Genomic DNA, 25,464 nt, shown 5'->3' on the forward strand with positions numbered 1-25,464 from the left:
TTTTTTCTTCTTTCCTACTCGGTCTTTTCCGACCCCCCCACCACCACCACCACCACCATTGTCTGGTGTTGTTTCCACACCAGATTCCAGAGAAAAGAATGATTAAAGGTGGGCTTCATACAATACATCTTTATTGGCTTCTGTAGAACACCAAGTGCAAAATGACACGAATGCATCGTTCACTGAGAAAGAATGGAAATTCCCAAGATCTTTTTTCTTTTTTGTCTGAGGTGGGAAAAAACTGTGGAGCACATATCATCTTGCAAAGCATACTAGAGATGCATGTTTCTTACTGTACTGCGATAAATTATCAGCTTGATCCTTTGACAGTGATAATCTATTTTAAACAAGATATTAAAATAGAGAAAGGCAAACAAATGTTTACCCTGACAATGCCAAATGTGAGGGTTAAGAGCTTTACAAACATTCACTACCAGAGGGACAGAACGGCATTTGTACGAAAGTTATGACCTCATTTTGGTGTTTTGATGACAAAGAAGGACAGTATATCTGTCCAAAATCTCTCAAAGGGTTGACTTTGAGTTAAAATCTCACCCCTGCAAAGGCCGTGCGATTCACATCATTGTCGTACACTTTGAGCAATTCTGTGATCCTGTGTATGGGGGTACTACTACCTTGGAAAAGTCTATCCTCATGAGGATAGAAATAATTTAACTCTTTGTACTGACCATAATCTGTAAAGGTAGTAGACCCAAACTGTGCCAAAAAAGCTCCTGGATGGATGGCTGGATAGATGTCCTTCTGGTGTATGGTATTCTTGTAGTTACATTTAACTGCACCTTCAATTTTAATGCTTTACAGCTGTTTCAAAAGATATTTAAATTCAACCCAAATTATCGGCTTTAACTTGGAGGGTTTTTTGGATGTAACCTGACCATTTCATCTGTGCACACGTCCCACATTTTAACAATGAATTTCTTGTACAGACGAATCTCTCGACTGACTCTTTGACTCTCTCGGCACACTGAAGAGTGTGACCCAATGAATTGGCTCTAGATCTCAAGACGAGCTGCTAGACAATAGAGGCTGTTACTAAAAATGCAGCCATGCTGTGTTGTGGTGAGTTAAAGCAGTAGCTGCTTGTTGTGGCTGGAGGGTTCGCTCGGTACTTAGGATCTACTTTCTCTCCTTGTGTCATTTCTGTACCTCCTTGTTCTTCCCTTTGCCCAAGGCTACTAGGAACATATTACACAAGCTAGTCTACACACACACACACACACACACACACACACACACACACACACACACACACACACACACAAATAACGGAAAAACACAACTTGTGCACCTGCTGGCTTAAAGAGGCGTACAGTGTGCGTGTTGTTATATAAGGTAGTCATTATGCTGTACTTGAAGGTGTTCTTGATGCACACTTGCACACGTTTAAAAGAATGTAAATTAGAGCCGCACTACAGTTATGTTTCCTTTTTAGAGCGCGGAAGAATAGAGTTTCGGTGTTTACCTCCCAACAGAGAACTTTGGCTCGAAGAAAGTTGGGAAGTGTCACTGAAATCTGAGTGTTTGCAGTTCCCTTGTCTCAGTTACATTAGCATCAAATGACGAGGTAGACCTTGTGCGTGAGATTGTATGCACCAGTGAGTGGTGTGCATGTGTTACTGTGACTTGCTTATAGCCTCATTATCCACTATTAGGTAGCATCTCTCTCTTCAATCTGCAGTTAAAGCACTTTAAAAAACTACAGTCAACTCAGATCAACAACTTACGGACAACTTCAACTGTTTCACCCGAGTTTTTACAGAGGATTTCTTTTTAATTTGAGGTGTCTAGAAAAAGAACAAAGAACAAAAAATGATTACAAGTAGCCAAAACTCTGCTTTCACTTGTAAACTCAGTTTTGAAACCAAATTTCACACCCTAGGTTTATGCCATAGTAGCTTTAGTCTGTAATTTTCTCAGTTGCACAAAAAATGCAGCTCACAAACTTAATTATCTAAACTTTGAATAATGTGTTACTTACTTACTTACTTAATTACAAAAACCTAGCTAACTACAGACATATAGTTAGGCTTTTATTCTTTTACCAGGTGGACACTTTTTACATTTGTACATGTGCTATGTTTGACAGTGTTACATTTACTTTGGGTAATTTTCCCAGTTCGGTTAAATTATTCCTAATAAGATGATTAGACTCTACTAGCATTAAATTAGAACATATTTTTTATGTCCTAAAGTAAATTTGGACCTGGGATATGTCAGTTGATGAATAGCTCATTTGTAATACTTTTGTATTTTAAAGAATAGAGTGATAGTCTATTCTTTAAAATATAAAAGTATTTTTTTTTCCACTGTTCAACATTTCAGGTTTTTATTTCAAAACTTTGGAGTTACTGTCTGAGTTATTTTGAGTTACATATCTCATAATTTTGACTTCCTAAGTGTCTCGCAATTGCTACAACTGGCTAGCCGGCTTGGTTAGCAAAGTGCCTTCATAATTCATTGTTATCAGTCTTGGGGTTGACCCTCAAAAAAAGTAACTTATTACACAATACTTGTTACTTTTCTGAAAAATAATGCCTTAAGTTACCTCATTAAACTCTAACAAAAGTATCTCATTACACTAGTTGTTATATTACTTTTGTATTTCGTATTTCTTTGTGAAATGACCTGAAACACATTGCTACATAATTACCAGTCAACAGTGTAAACCTGAGGCTTCAAATCCCTAAGGAGGACGCACACGGTCTTTCTTGTAGTTTTTAGATATGCCCATAAAACTAGCAACACAAAGAAGTCTCCACAGTGATTCTATTGTAGAAACATATACTCTTAAAGCTATGCACAGCTTAAACAGGTGAGTTCTATAAAAATTCACGTGCTATCTGTCATAAAGGGGGAACTTGGCAAGAGAAATTACTGCAGCTTCTTAAGTTGCCTCAAGTGGCCATGTGAGGAACTGCAGTTTTGCCAGTTGATGTTGCCTGGAGGCTTCTACTTGTATAATAATCAGTATGTGTTTGATTATAATAATCTGTAACTAATATACTAATATCACATGTAAAAAAAAAAAAACAACAACAACAAAAAAACAACAAGTCAAACAAATATAAAATTTGGTTATACTCATTTTGAGTTAGCAGTCAGCACTGCTCATACCAACTAACTCCAAGTGTTTCAGGATCTAAAAATATATGACTGTGATGATGTGACTGTGACTCTGCTGGTTTCACTGTGAAATGCGGAGAAAAGAGTCGTGTCTGCTGCCCTTTGGCTCAGATGTGCCTTTCTGTTTTTGCTGAATCACTCAGCGCCCTCAGCTGTAAGTGGTGCTTAAAGCTAAAAATAAATCACACAGGATTAAATTAAGTAGGAATCAGATGTCGAGGTTTACTGTTAATGTTGATTTGTTAGTGATGATGCACAGGGAATGGCTCTAGGGAATTGAATTGATTTTCTTATTGGCAGGAATACTGATGTCAGCATTTGACTGGCTGTGTTTTAGGAAAGATGAGATAAGCAGCATGGTGGTCATGGTGTGACTCGCCTCCTTTTTATTAGTGTGTCATCGTTTCTTGTTGATTCCTTTTATCAGTCACAATAGCAGGTCTCAGTCAGTCTATAGTCAGTCTATATATATGAAGCCTGTGTTTTTGTGTGTGTTTGAGGAGTTCACTGTTTCTCAGGCTTTCACCATAATCGCAATAATGAGAGTGAGAGCAGGAGCCTAGCAGGACTTGTCACATGGAGAGAGGCTGACAAATCCCCCCTGTGTGTGTGTGTGTGTGTGTGTGTGCGTGCGTGTGTTTGTTTGAATAGGTATGTGTGCATATAGGGTAGTGTGTCTGCCTTTCTCCTTTTCATCTCTTTAATGGTTCAGTGAACGCTGTCTCGGTCGCTAAATTCCCCTCATCAGTCAGTGACAGGCTGTGGCTTCTCTTATTGAACTGTGCTAAAAAGCTGCTCAGTTTTCTTCCATATCTTTAGTCAGACTTGATCTGCATAGTGATTTGATGAGTGAATTAGTAATGGATGTTACTATTTTTCAGCACATGCTCTTTTAATGTGTCTGATAGCAGTATACCTGAAGCTACAATAGCCACAAAGTGCAACTTTGAACAATAGCTTCCTTTGACAGCACCTTCTGGTGACTACACGGATGTTTTCAGGACTTTAGCAGAGTATGCTAGCACAGCTAGCATTTAGCTGTAGCGTAACTCCTAGGTAAAACTGGTCAATGGTAGTTTGCAATGGAGCATGCCCACATGTCTGCAAACACTAGCTAGCTACTATCTGAGCGGTAGTAAAACGTTTCGCAATACAAACCAGAAACTGAGGGTATTTACTTTGAAAGTAAAATTTGTGCTAACATTTTTCAAAAGAAGAAACGTTTACTTTGAAGACAAATGATGTCCATTTCCAGTTTGTGTCTCGGTTTTTACTGCTCAGAGAGTAGCTGGCAAATGTTTGCAGACAAGGCGGCGTGTTCCATGTGAACTACGTCTGCTAGCGAACAGTGCAATCACAAGGACGTATTTGCAAAGAAATTTTTTCCCATGTGACTGGGGCTTTCACAATAATTGAAACGGTGACTGCCGTCAACCTCCAGCAACAGCTTACCAACCGGTTGGTGAATGCCTATTTTTCCTTCACTGGTTGCCAGATAGTCACTATGTGACTAGGGCATTAGTCACTTGAGACTACCAATATGGTGGCCAAGTTAATGTGACCTGGTTAGCGGTTATGTGACTGCAAAATCCTCAGTAGAAACTATTCTCACCTTTGTCCAAAAACCAACAAGCTAAACAAGTGTACATATTAGTTCAGTGTGGCAGTGTGTATAAGTTAAATTACATAACGACTCGCAACCTACAAACTTTTAGCTGCACATGTTAATAGCGAGATAGGTAGCTAGCTTAGCCAAGCATAAAGAGTGAAATCTAGATTTTAAAAAAATAATCTTTCTAAAAAAGTTAGTCATATTAAACAAACATGTTTACTTTTTTCCAAATTGAGATTTTCAGTATGCTTTTTGTCTTACAACTATTTGTTAATCTAACTGTAGAGCTCTAGTTTCACTATGAAAAAGTTATTTATGTTCCTCACAGAATTAAAATTAAAGGTAAAATCATAAGATGCACCTAAATTGTGTAAAAAGCTTTGAAAGTGAGTGTGTGTGTGTGTGTGTGTGTGTTTTAATGCATAAGCAGATAACTGAAATTTCCTGGAGAAACAGCCGTGCAGAGCATGAGTGTGCTGCTCTAAAAGGTGGATTAGTGCTCTAAGTCTGCACTGCGCTGAAGGGCAAACCTTTATTCAAACAGATGAAGAGTGTTTTGGGTTGAACCAGAGTGAAGGTTGCCAGATTATAATCACTGCTAAAGTCAGTCAGTCGCACTAATAATACACCAGCAGAACACACTTCACACCTCTCACTTCTGTTTATGTTTAGCTGAAATGCCCGATGCCAGAACTTGCATTAGTTGTGAGTATGCACACACCCAGTGACTACTCATAATAGAGGTGTATTTCATATAAACATTTAAAACTCATTTCTTTATACTTCCTAACATACCAAATTAAAGTGTTGCGCCTTTTTGCCTTTTATTCTGCATAGCAAGTGTTGGAAACATTCCTCGGGTTTTGTTGATGCACATTTTTCAACAGCACATCCATGACACCAGTCTCCCATTTCACTATATCCCAAAGGTGCTCTATTCGATTGTGATCTTGTGACTGTGGAGGCCAATTGAGTATAATGAACTCATTGTCATGTTTAAGGAGCGTTACACTGCTAGAAGCAGCCATCAGAAGATGTGTCTTAAAGGCTTTAAGGTACTAATGCGTCCCAAACAAATAATCATCATACCACCACCAGCAGCTTGAATCGTTAATAGCCCAGGATGGATTTATGCCCAATTCTGTCCCTACCACCTCAATGCTAGAGCAGAAATCAAGACTTCTCAGACCAGGGAGCAGTTTTTCAGTCATCTGTTGTCCAATTTCAGTGAGCCTGTGCAAACTGTAGCCTCAATTTCCTGTTCGTAGCTGACAGGAGTGGCAGGTGGTGTGGTCTTCTGCTGCTGTAGCCCATCTGCTCCAAGTTTCAGTGTCATGTGTGCTCAGAGATGCTCTTCTGCATACCCTGGTTGCAATGAATGGTTATTTGAGTTACTGTTGCCTTCCTATCTGAGTGAACCAAAGTGATCACTCCCCTCCAACCTGTGGCATTAATGACATTAAGATTACCACATCTTAATTACCACATTCAGAATAATCTTTCTTTCTTATTGATGTTTGGATTGAACTTCAATGCACTGGGTTTCTGCCATGTGACTGACTGATTAAATGTTTTTGCTAACAACCAGTTCAACAGTGTACCTAAAAAAAATGTGCCCAGTCATTGTGTATTTAGATCACAGATGTAGTAGTGGTATTACTCTTTGCATTTAAGTCTTAGAAGGTGAGAAAGTGTACAAGTGTACTTAACAAACGTGGGTGTTGGTAATACTGTAGTATCACTGGTTTCACTGACAGGATTTAACAGACTTCTGGCAATGAAAAGCAGTGCTTTATTGCCATTTAATCCAGAATTTTTTAAGCATAGCAAAATATGGCACAGTTTTTACTGGACTATTCTAGCTGTATTCTGTGAGCTACAAAAAAAACATGCCACACCCTCTGAATACATAAGTTGGTTTAGACACAGGCAGAAGCTCTTCTTTACAGAGCTTGTTTCACTGTTGTTGAAGTTACAGGCCAAAAGACTGTGGCCCGAGGGTGTGCCAGGTAGAGGGCTGAGCTGGTAACAGCGCTTACCGGCTCACATTAGTGTTATTTCCTGCATTGCCTAGAGTGATGACTTGAGCCTATTTTCAAATATCTGTGTCTTGCTGTTTTTGGATAGTTAGCATACTGTAAAATGGAGATAGACTGGCATTATAGAGCATTTTTCTTGTCCCACTGAGCATTCAGAGGCATCCAAGCATGGCTTCATAGACCAACATGACCCAGAAAACATGAATTTATTCTATTAACTATTACTGTTTTGTCTAGCTATCATGCAGTTTTCACCAGCTGCTCCCAAAATAACGTATGACACTTTTACTATTTAAATATAAGCTGAGACTGCAGTCTGTGCTTTTGGATCCAAACAGAACCGAGCTTAAAAATCCTAGGCACATAAAATGACACGCTCGCCCTCCTGAACAGCGAGGGCAGTGCATGCAGTGTGTCGTTATTCATTTGCAGTGGTGCATCTTACTGTGACAAGAAAGAAAAAATGACAGGCTGAATGAGATCAGTATAAAGGTCTTGTTATGCAAAGATAGATAATGAGTTTGAGACGAGATGCACTGTGGGTGAAATTTCCATCTGTAGCCATCATGTCCAGTCTTTCCTGGCCCTTTGTTTTTCTTCATCTTTTCCTCAGACATTTATTTTCCTCTCTCTGGTCCATTTCTAAATGGAGGAGCCCGGAGATGTCGTAACAAGCAACAAAACAAACAGTGCATCACTGCTTTGTTAAGGCGAACGTAATCAGATAGACCAGGCATTTATTCTAAATGGAGACTACATTTGTAGAGGCCTTTTTCTCCCTCTTGGAGAAAACACTGATTTAATTATACTTAACTATATTAGAAAAAATCCTTTTTTTTTTCTAAATGTGTTTGCTGTAGTTCATACTTTGTTACATTTTTCTTCCCAAACACTCAAAATGAACAATAACTGAGTGACTTAATGCCCTCACTGTAAGCTGCAATGAGTGCCTCTATTGTTACCCTGGATTACAGCTCTCTGACAAGTTTTGGGAAGCTAGCCAAAGGGGATTAATGCAGATTCACTCCTGTAATGCTCTCAGCCGTCGTGCCATTAAGTCACAGTCTTCTCAGATGACCTGATAGTTACGTCATCTTCACCTGGAGCCACCTCTGATGTATGTCGTTTTTAAAAATATGCATTAACTTGACATTTTCTTATCAGCTTTGTGTCAACAAGCCTTGTAGTGTAGTTGTACACACACTTGTTAAACTGCCAGGTTTTTCTGATGTTAAAAAAATTAGATCACAATAAATCATTTCAAAAATTTTCTTACCTTTAATGTGACACTATAAGACAATAATAAGCTAGTTGTACGTGTGCGCACCCTTATGCTAAAACTGTGTTGAAGCACATTTTGATTTAATTGCAGCATTCAGTCTTGTTGGGTAGGAGCGCATGTCTTGCACACAGCCCTCTTTAGCTCACAGATTTTGTACTGGATTTAGGTCTGGGCTCTGGCTGGGTCATTCCAAAACTTTAATTTTCTTTTTTTCCGGTGAAGCCATTTATTTGTTGATTTGGATGTATGCTTGGGATTTCAGATCAAAAGTTTAGTATTTGACTAAAACCACAGTTCCAGCAAAAGAAAAGCAGCCCCAAAGCATGATGTTGCCACCACCATGCTTCACCAACCCTGCATCCCTACCCCACAGAGCAGACATGTGGAGACTGTTAGTTTTTTAGTGTGTAGTACACAACCAGTTCTTGTCTGAAAGTAGGGCTGGGCTATATCATACCGTTCACGGTAATACCAGTGTAATGTTGGGCAACGATAAGAAAATGAAATATCGCGATAGAATATGGGTAAAACGCGCATGCGCAGTGCCTTTGTTTTCATACGCACATGGTGGCAACACAGAATGAGAAGGGCAAAAGTGGATCGTTGAATGAAACGGATGAACCAGAACTGGTTTGTAAAAATGCTGCAACTTCAGTGGTGTGGAACTGGTTTAGCGTTCATCCGTCAGATACACAACAAAGCACTATTTTTGGTAGAGCATGCTAGCAGGCCGTCGTTATTACTGTGTTTTTTGGAAAATACGGCACACTTAAAATCAATCCTTTGCTTTTTCTGAAAATCGACAGAGCCCCTTATAATCCTGTGTGCCTTATGTTGAATTCTGGTTGTGTTTACTGACCTCGAAACGATTTTATGTACACGGCGCTCGAGAATCTGTCAAATGTTTCGGTACGACTTTGCTAAGCTACGAACCCGCACTGCTTGTAGGATTGTTGGAGCATTAAGGCTATTGTAGGCAGGAGCCTTGCGGAGTGATACGTCCTGCGCTTCAACATAATATTACTGTATTGTGTGTGTATAACCTCTTTTGTGGATATTATACATGGTTATGCTGAGGATATGTCGGCCAATTTCCACTGGAAATGCCTTTTGGTTAAACTGTCAGCAAGGAATTTGCATTTGCACTGTTAATTTTTTTTATATAACTTTAATGCACTTAAAAAAGCTGCTTGTTTAAGTGAAAATACATTGATTTTTTTTTTTTTGCACTAATAAAGTTGAGGAGTTTTAAAGTATTTTGTCTAGTGTCAATTATATCGTCAGTTATATCGTTATCGCAAATTTTCAAATGTATATCGTGATAAATATTTTTGGTCATATTGCCCTGCTCTACCTGAAAGTACTGGTTCTGGTACTCTTTCAGTGGTGCTACAGGTCTGTTGGCAGCCTCCCTGACCAGTTTTCGTCTTGTCTTTTCATTAACTACAGTGGTCCCTCGTTTATCGCGGGAGTTACGTTCTAAAAATAACCTGCAATAGGTGAAATCCGTTATTTTTTACAATTATTATAGATGTTTTACGCCTTAAAAGCCGTCACTACACACTTTATACACTTTTCTCAGACAGGCATGAACATTTTCACACTTTTCTTTCTTGTTTAAACACTTGGTCCAAAAAATATGGTAACTTCTACCTTCCTTTAGCATGTCCAGAAGTTCAACGTTTTGTGCGATGGTTAGCATCTTCCTCTGCCTTCTGGGTGCTACCGCAGCTGCCTACGTTTCGTCAACATTGTTGTGGTTGTTGGGGAGAAAACTTAGAAACATACAGTTCATACATTTCAGAATCACACTGCTAGCGATCAAAGATTTATGTAAATATAACAAGCTGAACGCATTCTGTACAGGAGACACGGCACAGAGGAGATTGATTGACGATGGCCTACAGCCAATCAGGACGCAGAACACAAAAAAAGCATGCAAAATTGCACAAAAAAATCAGTGAAACAGCAAGGCCACGTTAAAGCGAGGGACCAGTGTACAACTGGACATGTCTCTGATTTTTGATGACTGTCTTCACTGTGTTCCATCTAATGCTGTGGAAATTGTTTTTGTACTCTCACTTCACCTTTCAACGATGAGATCTGATGCTTTGTAAGTTCTCTGTGCCTTTTGCTGTAGCATGCAATTGAGTGAATGTCAGGAAAATCCTGCTAGGAAAGCTGAACTTTTTGGGACTTCTTTTCACAACACAGAGCTGACAGTTATAATACTCTTACAGGAATACAGTTACTGCAGGTAGGACTCTCTGCCTCTGTCCTGCTTTCATCAGTGCTGTAATCCCAGAGAGGGAGCCTGCTAAATAGCTGGGATCTGATGTCACGCACGCACAATGACACCTCTGTGGACCTTTGCTACTGTAGCTTCACCGACATCCTTCTTTTCCTTTCCTTCTAAGCCTTTTGCTTTTTTTCTGTAGACTCTTGCTGTGACTAATGTGATATAGTACAGACTTCATGCAAAGTGCCACATCCTCACACATACAGAGAGTTAATGAGCACCAGAGGACACCAACAGTACTGACACTTTTCTATTCTGAGAGTCTGTTTTTTCACTGTTATTCTAACCTTTCTGGGGTTTGACTGTGGCCTTTGAAGGAATCCATTTACTTCCTGCTAACTGTGAGGTTTTCCTTCACATGCCCATCATTATAATTTACCATTTATTTCCACAAGTATTGCAGTATTGATACTAATAGAACTGTTTTCTATTCCTATTTTCATCCAGGGTTTGCTATAAACAGTTTTCACCATTTTAATTCCCTGTATTCCAAATATTTCCCTTCTGCATTTCCACTTCCTCTTCAGGTCAACTGTTAGTGCAGCGATAAAAAGCGGAGGAGGAAATGATGTAACGGGGAAGTGTTTTTATTTGAAGGAAGGCAAACAGAGCAATTCCTTAATGAAATCTATGGGTGGGACTGTTTACCCAGAGCTCGCTCTCCCTCACTCCTGAACAGTGCGGGCACTGTACGGTGCACGGGCAGCATGCTGACACTGGTTTCCACATGCATAAAAAGACATGCTCAGTGAAAACTGTTTCTGTCTTCAGCTTAGCTGCACTTTCACCATTAAGCCAATAAAGTCAATGTTATTTATAAGCAATAAATCCACTTGGTTAGACATAGGAGATGATCATTGGTTGGGTAACACTGTCACATTAACAACGGTTAAAGCCCTTCTCCCAGCTCTGAAAGGTAACTTGCCCATACGTGACCTCCACAACCTATCCCAAGTCTTGAGCCACGTCTCACCTCTACTGTGGTCTCTTTCTCCCTCTCTGTCTGCCAGGATTCGTCCTCAGCTGCCCAAAGAGAAGATTGAGGGCTGTCACATCTGTACGTATGTGATGCCAGGAGAACCCCAAGTGGTCCTGGGCAAGGACAAGGCCTTCACCTATGATTATGTCTTCGATATGGACACCCAGCAGGAGACGATCTACACCCACTGCACCGAGAGGCTCATCGAGGGTTGCCTTGAGGGCTACAACGCCACAATCTTTGCATATGGACAGGTTAGTCAGCAGGCTTTTGCTGCACGCGTATTGGTAGAAGGTCATGGAGCGTTGCCTTTTTTTACTCATGTTAACAGCACACCGGTATGGCATGAATATACACAAGCTCAGTCACATATTCACATTCAGTCAAAGTTTTGCTCAAGGGAGCGGCACTCCTTCCAGAAACAAAAGATTTATGGCATCATGTGATATGAAGCTGATTTCATTTTCACATCGGTAGGCAGGCAATAAAGGAGCCTCAGCAGCTCTGTGCTGCCAATATGTTCCAACATGTCCTCATCACCACAGCTTTGTATTGCCTCTAATAAATTAGAATAAGAGGGAAGTTTGTTATCCAATCAAAACAAAGTAGAAAGTGTCTGCTTCACATTATGCCAGAGCAGGAAAGTAAACCAAGAAGTCAAAACATATTTGATGGCTTTAAACATTATAGACTAACATGCATCCTGAAAGCAGTTGATTGGTGCCACTCTCATCTCTGAAGCTATGGCAGCCAGTTCCACAGTTGCTTTGCAAAAAGACTGGAAACAGAGGAAAGCAGCAAGGTCATTTGTCCACCTTGGTTTTGAAATGGACAGATATGCAAAATCCTTTTGTTTTATGTAGAGGTTATAGTTCTGCAAGTGTATAATTGTGAAAAAAGTGGATGATGTATGTATTGTACGGTAACATTAAGGCCTGTGCAATGCAAAACAGCTCAACTGTCTGAAGTGTTAGGCTCAATTTTTTCTTAGCCTGTTCTGACCAGTGGCGGTGATGATCCAAATATAGATAACTTCCGATACCAACAGAATTAATTGCACAGTGATTTAGTGTTCATTAAAGTGCGTTCAGATAATTAGCCTCAATGTCATTTATCTGTCATAGTGTGATATAAACTGTGGCTTTGCTGATTTAATGTAGTCACAAATCAAAAAAAGAACAACACTGATTTAATGCATCAGTGTGGAAACAAAGTAAAAATCACCTTCAGTGGTGAACCGGTCACTCTGATCATTGTTAATCCTTGCTATCGACACAACACCATGTTTTGGCCTTTGTGAATATGAGTGAAGGCCTGGAACAGCCTCAGCATGACACCAATGCTTTACTCACAGGCAACGGAGGAAAGGAAGGTGCAGCCACACTGAGGACTATAGAGGCAAAAATAACAGCTTAGTTTTATTCAGTGTGATTTAAAGGGTTTTTGTATTGAAATTCAATGTACAAAGAGACACTCTGTCATTGAACAACTGCTTTTTAAACTTCCCTCTTCTTACCCTTCCTCTGAGCTCCACTTTGTGTTCATTATTCTGTCCTCACATTGTTCCCTCGCCCGTTATTTTTCTGACAAAGCGCCTTTCACGGGGCACGGCAGCGGCCCAACACACTCATTCACACGCACGCACACAAACACGGTAAGCACACAGGTGCGGCCGTGCAGAATAAAACTGTCTTTCTCGATCATCTGTCGGCACAAACACGCACGCGCTCCCGTCGGGGCCTCTCTGGCGTTTCGGTGGGGAGGAGAGGGGTGACGTGTGAATTTGAACCCCAATGTCTCATTCCTCTTTGTGTCACCGTGACTCCGGCCCATCCCCCTGTCTTTTCCTCTCTGTCCAGACGGGTTCGGGGAAGACGTACACCATGGGAACTGGCTTCGATGTCAACATCGGAGAGGACGAGCTGGGCATCATTCCCCGGGCCGTGAACCACCTGTTCAGAGGAATCGAGGAGCGCAGACAGGCCGCCACTGAGCAGGGCAGGCCTGTTCCTGAATTCAAGATCAATGCACAGTTCCTGGAGGTGCAGAAACACACACACTCACATCCACAAACAACGCAGAGCAACTCAGTTGGTAACATCGAACATCATCAGCAAGCTGATAAATAACACTGAAATAACTTAAAGTCAGTTTGTTAGACGTAGCGAGAGCATGCAGACAGCAAGAGGTCAAAGGTCGGCATAGGGTGTATCAGTTCAGGTTGTTAAAGTGCGCAGATAACCCGACTGCCATTAAACTGTCATTAGCCTGTCTCCGAGGTCGCGCCCGGCTTTATTTTTTAACTGCCAGCAAGTGGCTGCTAACAGCTGGTGAGGCAGCAGCTGAAGAGAAAAAATGGCGCTTCCGACGGTGACATAATAATTTACGCTCTGCACGACGTCGTCTAATCTGTCGGCTGTTTGTTAATTATTTATGACTTTCTTGTTTTTTAGCTTTACAACGAGGAGGTGCTCGATTTGTTCGACACGACTCGAGACCTCGAGGCCAGGAAGCAGAAATCCAACATCAAAATCCACGAGGACGCCAATGGAGGCATCTACACGGTGGGGGTCACCACCCGCACCGTCACCTCTGCAGCCGAGGTCAGTTTCGAAAACCTGGAAAAACGCTAAAAGCGGCTCAAATATACTACTGCTTTTTGGGGGGGATTTTGCGAGGGGGGTCACAATAAGTAGCTTTAATGAACCAAGATGATGGGTTTTAAATGAGCCTACGCAAATTGGAAGTTAATGATCTTTTTTGTAGAATATAGTTTTACATTTTGAGGGTGATGTCTTAAATTGTGATTAAAAACACACTCAGAAAGTGACTCATGTTCTGAAGATTTAGGCTAAACGACAGGACCAAAGCTTTCAAAATAACTCGGATGGCGGCAGCACAAATCCTGTTACAATGGTGGTAATCCTAATTTAATTCAGCGGTCCCCAACCTTTTTTTGCGCCACGGACCAGTTTATGTCCAACAATATTTTCACAGACCGGCCTTTAAGTTGTCGCGGATAAATACAACAAAATAAAACCAGTACAGGTACCAAAAAAAAAGATTTATTCATAACGCACGGGAAAAGACCCAGGGAAACTGAGTTAATGATAAAAACCCTGAAGACTCACGGACCGGTACCGGTCTGTGGCCCGGGGGTTGGGGACCGCTGATTCAACTCATTTCGTTCATAACGCTGTAAAAATACACTTGTTACACTGTGCAAAAGTTTCTAGCCACCCTTCATTACTTGATATTTCACCTACATTTAGTAGTTTTTTAATGGGATCTTGAGGAACAGCTCTTCAGGCCTTCTATATGTGTATTTTTCCCCCTTTTCAGTTCAGTCCTTGAGCTGACCACTTTTAGAGGAATATTTTGGGGGTTTTTGTCAAGCCATTTAACACCAATCTACTAAGACTTTAAACATGAATCACAGCATGAAGGTCTTGAGTTCAATTCCACCATCAGGCTGGGGTCTTTCTGTGTGGAGTTTTCATGTTCTCCCCGTGTTTGCATGGGTGCAAACATGTTCCTCCAACAGTCCAGAGACATGCAGTTATGGGGGCATAGGTTAATTGGAAACACAAAACTGCCCATAGGTGTGAATGCGGGAGCGCATGTGAGTGCAAATGGTTGTCTGTCTCTGTGTGTTAGCCGTGCGACAGACTGGCGACCTGTCCAGGGTGTACCCCGCCTTCGCCCTAAGCCAGCTCGGATAGGCTCGAGTGACCCTGAAAAAGGATGAGCAAAAACAAATGGATGGATGGATGTATCTGTCAGATGGCTCAATAAACTCTAGAATCGTCTGGCAATTTTTTCATATTGTATCATACAGTGCTTAGTTACTAGCAGATTATTTAGCTCTCACATGGCAAACACAGAGATAACAGTCTAACAGGCATAAAGTAGAATTTTTACAGCAACAAGGTGATTCCCAAAGAGCTATTAGCCAAAAACATGTGCAGCATGTCCTTTAAAAAATTTGAGGAACCTGGACAAGTGGAGGATAAAACATGAACATTATCTGAATGCTGTCATCCTGTTAAGAAAGCCAATAAAGACCTGACACAGGACCTGAAGATGCATCTGGCCTGAGTCTGATCCCAAACACTGCCAATGCAGTAACAGTGAAACACTACCAGTCATCTCCAGAGCCTGGGCCTCAACATTATTGAAGCAGCGTGGGATCATGCTGACAAAGAACTGAACAAAAGGCAGAAACATCCATAGAAGTAGATTTTTTTTCCCTCGCTAAATAGAAAAAGATGAGTGCTGCTCAAGAGTTTTGCACAGTAGTGTTTCCATTCAGTGAGTAGGATTTCTCTCCAGCAGAGACTCACATCTCCCAGTGAGGAAGTCATCATTAAGTTCTTGTAGTCTTTTTACCTTTCAGCTGCTAAAGTCTCTTAACTGAACTCTTCAACGATCACAGTGGTTAGGAACAGTCTCTATGTTTAGATTTCTGTGAAGCTCAGAAATGATATGAGAAATCACACAATTTATTTGTCATCTGTTTCTTCCACCTCTCCTCTAACAGATGATTCAGTGTCTGAAGCTGGGCGCTCTGTCTCGCACCACCGCCAGCACCCAGATGAACGTCCAGAGTTCACGCTCCCATGCCATCTTCACCATCCACTTGTGCCAAGTGCGAGTCTGCTCCCCTGACAACAATGTAAGTATTGTTATGAAAGGCAACAGAGGACTGGTGTGTTTGCATCAGTCGCAGTTCTGTTTATTTACTTTCCTTGCCCTTTTCGTCCAGGATAACGCGACGGATAACCGTCTGGCTAACGACTCGGAGATCGATGAGTTTGAGACTCTGACGGCCAAGTTCCACTTTGTGGACCTGGCGGGTTCTGAGAGATTAAAGAGAACTGGAGCTACAGGAGACAGAGCGAAAGAGGGCATCTCCATCAACTGTGGGCTGGTGAGGAAGCTCTATGGAGAACTTTAAACAGTAAACACTGCGCTGCTGTCACTGGCCACTTAATTTAGTTTGAGCTGCATTTAATAGGACAGTGATGAAAAGCAAGTAAGAGACCAGCATTTACCAGTGTGTGGTGCAGGAGAGACCCCTGATGGACAGAATAGGCATTACACTGTTGATTTCTTCCACCATAACCTTATTTATAGTGAATACTGATGGCAAGGTAACTAAGGCTGAATGCTTGTTCTCCTCTTCCGTGTCCTTCCTTAGCTCGCCCTGGGAAATGTCATCAGTGCTCTTGGAGACAGGAGTAAGCGCTCCACTCACGTGCCTTACAGAGACTCCAAACTGACCCGGCTGTTACAGGACTCACTAGGTGGCAACAGGTTTGTGGGGAAGAATCTGCTATGATGTCTCTTTAAATAAATATTAGATATGCATTTAAATATCCATACTAGCCGTAAGAAATCAACGGGCTTGATCGTTATTCTTGCATCCTCCAGTCAAACTGTGATGATCGCCTGCATCAGCCCGTCAGACAGGGACTTCATGGAAACCTTGAACACACTAAAATACGCCAACCGGGCCCGGAACATCAAGAACAAGGTGATGGTGAACCAGGATAGGGCCAGCCAGCAGATCAGCACCCTGAGGACAGAGATAGCACGACTGCAGATGGAGCTGATGGAGTACAAGACTGTAAGAGCGTGGCACAGGCGGGAATGCATTCACAAATACAGTCCATGTAGAGGACATGAGCAGAGCAATATTTGGCCCTTTTGTCGATTGTTTAGGGAAAGCGCATGGTGGGTGAAGACGGCATGGAGGGCATGAACGACCTGGTCCATGAAAACTCCATGTTGCAGACGGAGAATAACAACCTGAGAGTGAGAGTGAAGGCCATGCAGGAGACCATTGATGCCCAGAGAGCTCGACTCACTCAGATCCTCAGTGACCAGGCAAACCAGGCTCTCGCCAAAGCAGGTAGGACATTTTCAAAAAAGCTCATACAACATATGTCTTACACAGCCTCATGACACAGCTGGTTTTGCTGATACTGTATATGCTGTATCATATTTTTTATATAGTTCTAATCTTTGTAGAACTGGGATTTTAGTATTAAAAAGTGGTTGGTTGGTTTACAGTGAGACGTCATCATAAGAACCAGTCCGTTTACTATGTATGGCCATATACACAGCAGGGCCTTGGGCTAAATGCTAATGTTAGCATGCTATAACGCTAGCATGTTGGCAGGTTTTCATCAAATCACTCACTGTCTATTCTGAGCTGAGCATCGTGCCTACTGCCATGTTGGTTTTCCATCCTAACCCTGTCCTAGCCTAACTGGATGATCTGATTGACAAACCCAGGACGTGCAGTTGTAATATGTGAGTTTCAAAGTAACCAGTAGTCAGAGTAGAGCTGCTACCAGTTGAGGTGGTTCAGGCATCTGATTAGGACGTCTCCTGAGCGCTTGCTAGGTGAGGTGTTTTGGCCATATCCCACAGAGAAGAGACCCAGAAGGATTGGAAGAATCTCAGTGACAACCAGGAAGAGCTTGAGGAGGGGGCGGAGTGAAGGAGGGTGTCTCTGCTTAATCGGACCCAGACGATGATGCTTAGTATGGATAATTAGGCTTATAGACTTCTTTTTTGGAACCCAAATCACTATCCCCTTACTGATATGTCGGTCTTTTATATACAGTTTATGTTTTAAACCAGTATGTCAGATAAAATAACCACTAAAGCATGTTTCGGAAATGATTTTAAGCTATTAGTTTTATAATTAACATAGTTTTATATCATTTAAAGTCCTAACTTCCTTTAATTGTAGGTGAAGGTAACGAAGAAATCGGCAACATGATTCAGAACTACATCAAAGAAATCGAGGAGCTCAGGTACGAAAGGAGACCAGATTTTATCCTTAGCCAGATCACAGGAACGTGTCTGCAACAACAGTATAACTTCACATTAAAATGTGCTGCAAGTGTTGTTTAGCAACACTAACGTTTGTGTAATGTAACTCGTTCCTCAGAGCCAAACTTCTGGAGAGCGAGGCCGTGAGCGAGAACCTCAGGAAGAACCTGTCCCGGGCCTCCACTCGTTCCTCGCTGTACGGCGGCCCCGCCCTCCTCGCTCCAGGGAAGGAGGCCAGGGACGTCATCGAGATGGCCAAGAAAGACCTGGAGAAACTCAAGAAGAAGGAGAAAAAGAAGAAAAAGAGGTACATGTTCAAGTTGGCACACAGTTGTGAAGCTCTAGTCCGTTCCTGGAAGTGCGTAAGAATAACAGCCGCTTTGCCAGGAAGTAGAAATTGGAGAGCTGTTAATGTGCAGCCAGAGTGTCGCCTCTTGGCGTGTTGTAATTATCTGCTGATTCCCTGCATTAGCAGTTTACACCCTGTTGTTTCTTTAATGGAATGTGTGCTGCATTCAGTCACCACTTCTCCAACACGCTGGAGGCCATTGATCGCTTATCCTTTTGCTGCATCTGTCTTGTATATTTTTATTTCTATACATGCTTGGGATCTGCAAGTTACAAAGAACTGTTTATTTTCTTTAAATCAGGTTTTCTCACATGAAATCTGCCTTTCTTTACATCTCCATAACCAAAATCCATCATTTGAGCTGCTGTTTTGGGTTTTTTGTCACTCACCTCTTGCTGATCTCTCTCGCCCTCTCTCTCTGTCTCTCTCTTATAAACATCCTTCGTTTTCCCCCAAATTCTGTGGCCTGTCTGCTCTCTTTACCTCCGCCGTCCTCACCCTCCCCACCTCCATCCTTCTCACCGAAGACTGAGGCAGTACGAAGAGAATCACCATCATGAGCTTGAGGACGCCAGGTTTGCCGCCTCCCATCAACAAATGGGGTTCAAATACTCAATCTGAAACTGGCAATGGAATTTGTGCCCTTCCCTTGAAGTGATTTTAGCTGATTGTTGACCCAAGTCTTCCTTCTTTTCCAAATTCCCGAAGCGACTAACTTTTTCTGCACCTACAGGCGGTTCACAGTCCTGCAAAGGGAGCAGGGAATTTAACCAGCTCTTTCCTCGCCCTCTTTTTCCCTTTCACTGCACACTGCAAGGTGTTGATCAGATCACGTTTTGTGATACCAAAACCATTGAAAACATATTAAATTCGGAGCTGGAGTTGATAAATATCACACATTTTGCTGTAGAGTGTGGCATTTGGTCAGCAGATCTTTGCAGTGTGCGGCGGCTCCTAATGTAATGTGGATGGTAGTTACTGATCGTTTAATCTCTTCGTCTCTCCCACTGTGTCCTCCATGTTTGTGAAATCATTCATTAATCAAGCCTATAATCATTTGCATGTGTCATTCATCTGTATTTGTTGTGATTTAACTTCCTGTTAGTCCAAATTTGACTCTTGGGACTGTAGCATTTCCTTCTTAGACAGAGAGCTAACACTCTTTCCCTCCTTTAGTGTTGTCAAAGAGGAGCTGCCGGACAACGATCAGGAAAGAGGAAACGAGGAGGCAGAGGTGGTAGGTTGCTGGATTAAATAACTTAAACTGTAAATATAATATGTAAATGTCACATATTACTCAGCGTTTGTTACCATTTTACCAGGAGGGCAGCGACCATGAAGAGGGCGAGGATGCTGATGGAGAAGAAGAGGACTTTGAGATGGCGGGAGATGAGACATCCGAGGAGTCTGACTCTGAAGAACTGGATGAGAAAGGTACAGCTATCCAGATGGAAGGAAGTATCAAAATAAGAGCTCATCTTTGTTTCCCCAGACAAAACTGTGCACAGATTGAAAAGAAACCGCACTCTGAACTTCATGTTTCTTTTTGGGGTGTGCAGAAAACGTTCAAGCCGACCTGGCCAACATCACCTGTGAGATCGCCATCAAGCAGAAGCTGATCGATGAGTTGGAGAACAGCCAGCGGCGTCTGCACACTCTCAAACAGCAGTATGAACAGAAGCTGATGATGCTGCAGAACAAGATCAGAGACACGCAGCTGGAGAGGGACAAAGTGCTGCACAACATGGGTAAGATGGAGAAATTAGGATCTGCCTGTTCAAAGAGGATTAAAGAGCAAAGGAAATGAAACCTACTCCATCCACAGGTTCAGTGGAGTCCGGTACGGAGGAAAAGGCCAAACGGATCAAAGCTGAGTACGAGAGGAAGCTGACCTCCATGAACAAAGAGCTGCAGAAGCTCCAGTCTGCCCAAAAGGAGCACGCACGCCTGCTGAAGAACCAGTCGCAGTACGAGAAGCAGCTCAAGAAACTCCAGCTGGATGTGACCGAGATGAAGAAAACCAAAGTAAAGCTCCTTCTTTTCATTTTGGGATAAGCAGCACTTTTCACACTTGTCTTGTAGCTGCGATGCTACACTTGCTGTGTTATGCTTGTCCACCAGGTGGCACTGATGCGCCAGATGAAGGAGCAGCAGGAGAGGAACAGGGCCACAGAGTGCAGGAGGAACAGAGAGATAGCCTCACTGAAAAAAGACCAGCGCAGAGCTGAGGTAAGAGGCACAGGAACACTCATGTCTTATAAAGTTGCTTTTGGATCATAAAGACAAAACTAAAACCAATCTTGTCTCACAGCACCAGGTGAGGCAGCTCGAGGCCCAGAAGAGACAGCAGGAGCTGATCCTCCGTCGGAAGAATGAAGAGGTAAAACGCAGTTGAGGGAGGCAATGATGACTATGTTACATGTGGCTTTGTTATACCTGTTCTCTGTGTCAGGTGACCGCTCTTAGGCGCCAGGTGAGGCCCGTGTCCGGAAAAGTGAGCAGGAAAGTGAGCCTACCTGAACCTCCTCAGGAACCCTCTCATAGAGCAGTCCCAGGACGGCTGCAGTCCTCTAGTGCAAGCTCTTCCAACGGAGCCAGGTAAACCGCGTTAGCGCATTTACAGCATGAGTGTGCATGTCAGCTGAGTGAGACGTCTGAAAGAATGCCTTCTTCTTTAGGAGTTCCCCAGTGCGGATGGGAAGTATCTACCTCAACAGATCAGCCAGGGCCAAGTGGCAGTCACTGGAGAGACGCATCAATGACATCATCATGCAGAGGATGACCATCTCTAACATGGAGACAGATATGAACCGACTACTGAAGGTAATGTTCAGCCCACATCAGCTGGTCGATACACTATTACAGTTTTTTTTCAATGCTCAGCAAATGCAAAATGGTAAAAATCGCAATAACATGAAGTATTGAGAAGTATTGTGATAATATCCAGTTTGCTGAACTCACATAGGCCCCACTACTTAAGCTGCTTTAGCCTGAACACAGTTGTTGCCCATCTGCAAGCTGCTTTGCAACCCACTTCCACCCCAGCTGTCATGCTGTTTCTGTTGTCACTGAGGAGTTTTACTGCTACTCTCCTACTTTAGAGCCCAATTACTGCAGAGAGAGAGATGTTTGTGTGTAGTTGCACCAACTAAAATGCTTTTAAAATGCTTCTTTGTCCTCCTTTCCTTCTAACCTCTGTTCTCGCCTTTTCTCCAGCAACGTGAGGAGCTGACTAGGCGACGTGAGCGAGTGTCTAGGAAAAGAGAAAAAACGGCAGTAGACGGCGCGGACGCCGACCGCTCCCTGGCGTCTCTGAACGAGGAGCTGGAGTCCCTGAGCGCCAACATCGACTACATCAACGACAGCATCGCCGACTGCCAGGCCAACATCATGCAGATGGAGGAGGCTAAGGTGAGAGAACAGCAGCAATCGGCCGCGCGTGATCCCAGTGTTTATTCGAGTCTGTTTGTAATGCTTCATAAAAGAAGGGCAGTATGATGTTCGCACACTCGCACGCAGCTCATAATGATGCAAACACTATCATCGCTGCCTCATTAGCGAGAATGGGCTTGCATGGGGCTGTCACCCTTGGGCAATCAATTTGGGAAATAATTGCAGTTCTGCACCGCTGACAGTCCCAGAGCATTTTGGGCCCCACTTTGACAAACAAGCATCAGGCGCCTATTTGTCAAAACAACAATGACTCAATAAAACAACAACCCACCGGCAGCACAGCCCATTAATGCAGCCAAAGCAGCCTAATGGTGGCAGCTGATCAGCCGTGTATACATGTAAGTTTTTGTTTCCACATATAACGTTTACACTCTGAGTTTTGTACCTCACATTCATGCCATCAGCCACTCACGATGCTCTTTAAGCTGCTGCACAAATTGTTGAGTTTAAAGTGTGCAATTTAGGAATTAGAGAGCCGCGGATCCTGAAAACCTCTGATTTGCTGCCGCTTGGGTTAAACTGTGCAATTATTTATCAATAGTAAGCCTGGGGTCACTAATGAGATAGCACTGAGAGCGGTGGTATGTAATGCTGTGTTGGCTGAAATGTGCGTTACTGGAAATCTCTGCAGGCTTAGAATTGGGTTGCTAACTGATGGTTAGTGTCAGACTAGTGATTCATTAAATTGCATCCCAGCCGTGGGTGAAAGTTTTATAGCAGCTAACAATGTTTGCTCTCATAATCCAGTCAGTTTGAGATGTTTTTCTGTTTTAATTGTCCTGTTAAAAAAGAAGTACAACTTTAATCAAATGCACTTCAATGCACCTCTATAAAAGCAGATGTTTTGGCAATTTGGAGGTCTGGGAATGTCCGCTGTGTTTTAACACAGTGCCCCCCCCCAATATTGCCAGGAGTAGACGTTCCAGAAAATTATCCCCAAATTCAGACTATGCAATCCTCACCAAAGACCTACACCAGAGAGTTGCTGCAGATTTTGCATCTGAACAAACTGCAAGACTTCTGGAACAGTGTCCTTTAGACGCAGACGAGACCAAAGTGGAGATATTTCGCTGTAAAGCACAGCTTCACATTTGGAGAAAACCAGACCAAGCACTTTTGGTGGCAGAGTAATGATTTGGGCTTGATTTGCAGCTCAGGACCCGGGCACCTTGTGGCCATTGAGTCGACCATGAACGCCTCTGTATACCAAAGTGCTCTAGAGTCAGAAGTGAGGCCAACTGGGTCATAGAACGGGATGATGATCCCAAGCACATCAGGAAATCTCTCACAGAATTGCTGTTTATAAAACTTGTTTGTGTTAGCAGTGCTGATAGCTGGTGTTAGCTATGGAAGAAGGTTGCTGTCCTCATTTTAAATCAAATCACACTGTGTGGAAATAAGTTGTCAAGTTCCTCGCAGTAATGTTTTATGAAATGTGTCATCGCTGTGGGCTGCAGGAGGAAGGAGACACCGTGGATGCTGCTGCTGTCATCAGTTCCTGTAACCTATCTGAGTCCCGCTTCCTACTTGACCATTTCATGACTATGGCCATTAATAAGGTACCAACAGATGACTCACACCAGACATGTCAAATAAATATTACAAAATATCACAATGTTTATTTTTTATGATACCAACCTTTCTCTAAGTAGAAGTGCTTTATGAATTTAATTGCATAGCAATTATTTGCAGTCGTCGTGGTAACTCGTTTGCAGTTTGCCTGTTTATCCCGAGCCCGTTTTCTTCGTAACCATGGCTCCTTTATGAGATTGAATCTAATGAGACCTTTAATGGAACAACATGATTGAATTAAGTCTCCATTAGATTAGATAAGATTAGATTTGGCGAAACCTAATTGGTCCAGTGAGGAAATGCAGTCAGCTCAGCGGCAAAAGGAGGAAGACTGAGAGCACAAACGAAGAAGCGGAAGTAATTACTACTTCACACTAAACTGAAAGAGGCCGAGCCTTTATTATGTTTGTTTCCTGCGCTGAACAGATGCGGAGGTCGACCTCCATTATACGAGTACAAACAATTAAAAAGAGCTCTGTGATAATCTCTCTGCTGTGCCGGGACTCAGGGTCTGCAGGCGGCTCAAAAGGACTCCCAGCTGAAGGTGATGGAGGGCAGGCTGAAACAGACGGAGATCAACAGCGCCACGCAGAACCAGTTGCTCTTCCACATGCTCAAGGAGAAAGCTGAGATCAACCCGGAGCTGGACGCCTTGCTGGGCAGCGCTTTGCAAGGTAGCGGGCACCGACAGATCGACTCGGGTCCGAGCCCGTCGGGCGCAATCACCTTTTTCAGTCATCTTTTTAACCGTGTGCGGCTACTTTTTTACTTTACCGGCTTCCTCAGCTTGTCCAAAAGAGATGTGAAGAATTTGTCACTATGAAGCATCAAATTGTCACTGAAGCCAGTAAAATAACGAGTAGCCTTTTTCCTCATCTTTGGGTTTTGATTTTTGATTTCTGTTTGTTTCTTTCTGTGGTGTTGCTGTGAGCTCAGAGTTAGGTTACCTGTCTCCAGGTGAGTGACAAAAATACACAGCAGTACGTTAGTGCGTGAGAGAGCAAAGCACGTGCACACTACACGATTTCCATTAAATGTTGCTCCCAAACTGTGAACTGTTTTCAGTCTGATTTTTTGTGCAATTAGTTTCCAAATTATAAAGAAAAAAATCTACATTTGAAAAAAATGATGGAATCTTGCCGTGTGCATCACGTGCATCGCAGTCCTGATAAAAACTAACCCGGCTGTCGTAACTGTGCCAGTAATATGCATGACGTGTCACCCCACCTGCTAGCCAGTCCCACTTCATGAGGATGAGCTGCGATTATGTGGAAGCAGCAGTTTGCGTGTCAGCCTTTCTGTGTTTGTCTTCTCTTGCGTTTTCCTCCATTTCCTTCTGTCCAAGATCACCCTTTATCTAAAACTACACTAAACGACCCCCCAACCTCGTTTATGAACCGCTGCAGCAACATTCTGAACAGTCCCTGACATCTAAAATGTGCCATCAAGGAAGTCACACATGCTTTCCACACTCACAAAGACACATTTTTCTTTGTTTTTCCCTTTTCTAAATGTGTCTTTATTTGTGTCTGTCATTATTGCAGAGAACGGAGATGACAGCAGTAGTGATGAATCCACCCCCAGTCCAGCCACAGAGGGCAGGTAAATATATACACCTGCACAGGTTATCAATTCAAAAGCACTTTATAGGTTCACAGTGTTAGAAGAAGAAAAAAGTAATTCATGATTTCATGCATCATGATCGCAGAAGTCCCCTTTTGATGAGCATTTTCGCCCCTTGCCGTCGGTGCGATTTAAACGAGTGATGCCTGGATCTGTGAAATCGCACGTTCATTGCATGCTAACGACTTTGTGTCACTAACTACTTTGTTGCTTGTACAGAAGCCGGATATAGACAAAGCAAATACTAGTTATTGACGAGGCCTGTT

General features: G+C 42.6%; 1 protein-coding gene across 3 annotated transcripts in view; it reads left to right on the forward strand.

Moving 5' to 3' along the window:
• LOC102192848 (kinesin-like protein KIF21A) overlaps nt 1-25,464 on the forward strand; it is a 40,076-nt gene that overhangs the window by 8,618 nt on the left and 5,994 nt on the right. The window contains exons 2-25 of one of the 3 annotated variants that reach the window (XM_005725096.1): nt 11,387-11,609; nt 13,215-13,397; nt 13,809-13,958; nt 15,896-16,030; nt 16,121-16,285; nt 16,556-16,671; nt 16,789-16,984; nt 17,080-17,269; nt 18,119-18,182; nt 18,320-18,508; nt 19,078-19,125; nt 19,727-19,787; nt 19,873-19,984; nt 20,110-20,298; nt 20,376-20,575; nt 20,672-20,779; nt 20,862-20,930; nt 21,003-21,148; nt 21,229-21,373; nt 21,767-21,961; nt 23,461-23,562; nt 24,084-24,249; nt 24,512-24,532; nt 25,120-25,177. In XM_005725096.1, the coding sequence (XP_005725153.1) occupies nt 11,387-11,609; nt 13,215-13,397; nt 13,809-13,958; nt 15,896-16,030; nt 16,121-16,285; nt 16,556-16,671; nt 16,789-16,984; nt 17,080-17,269; nt 18,119-18,182; nt 18,320-18,508; nt 19,078-19,125; nt 19,727-19,787; nt 19,873-19,984; nt 20,110-20,298; nt 20,376-20,575; nt 20,672-20,779; nt 20,862-20,930; nt 21,003-21,148; nt 21,229-21,373; nt 21,767-21,961; nt 23,461-23,562; nt 24,084-24,249; nt 24,512-24,532; nt 25,120-25,177 (3,231 nt within the window). The remainder of the gene's footprint in view (nt 1-11,386; nt 11,610-13,214; nt 13,398-13,808; nt 13,959-15,895; nt 16,031-16,120; nt 16,286-16,555; nt 16,672-16,788; nt 16,985-17,079; nt 17,270-18,118; nt 18,183-18,319; nt 18,509-19,077; nt 19,126-19,726; nt 19,788-19,872; nt 19,985-20,109; nt 20,299-20,375; nt 20,576-20,671; nt 20,780-20,861; nt 20,931-21,002; nt 21,149-21,228; nt 21,374-21,766; nt 21,962-23,460; nt 23,563-24,083; nt 24,250-24,511; nt 24,533-25,119; nt 25,178-25,464) is intronic. The other 2 variants (XM_005725097.1, XM_013908825.1) reach the window with 2 other exon arrangements.

The sequence above is a fragment of the Pundamilia nyererei genome, unplaced genomic scaffold (assembly GCF_000239375.1).
Source record: "Pundamilia nyererei isolate P.nyererei 1_Seehausen unplaced genomic scaffold, PunNye1.0 scaffold00014, whole genome shotgun sequence".
In the NCBI taxonomy this organism is placed as follows: domain Eukaryota; kingdom Metazoa; phylum Chordata; class Actinopteri; order Cichliformes; family Cichlidae; genus Pundamilia; species Pundamilia nyererei.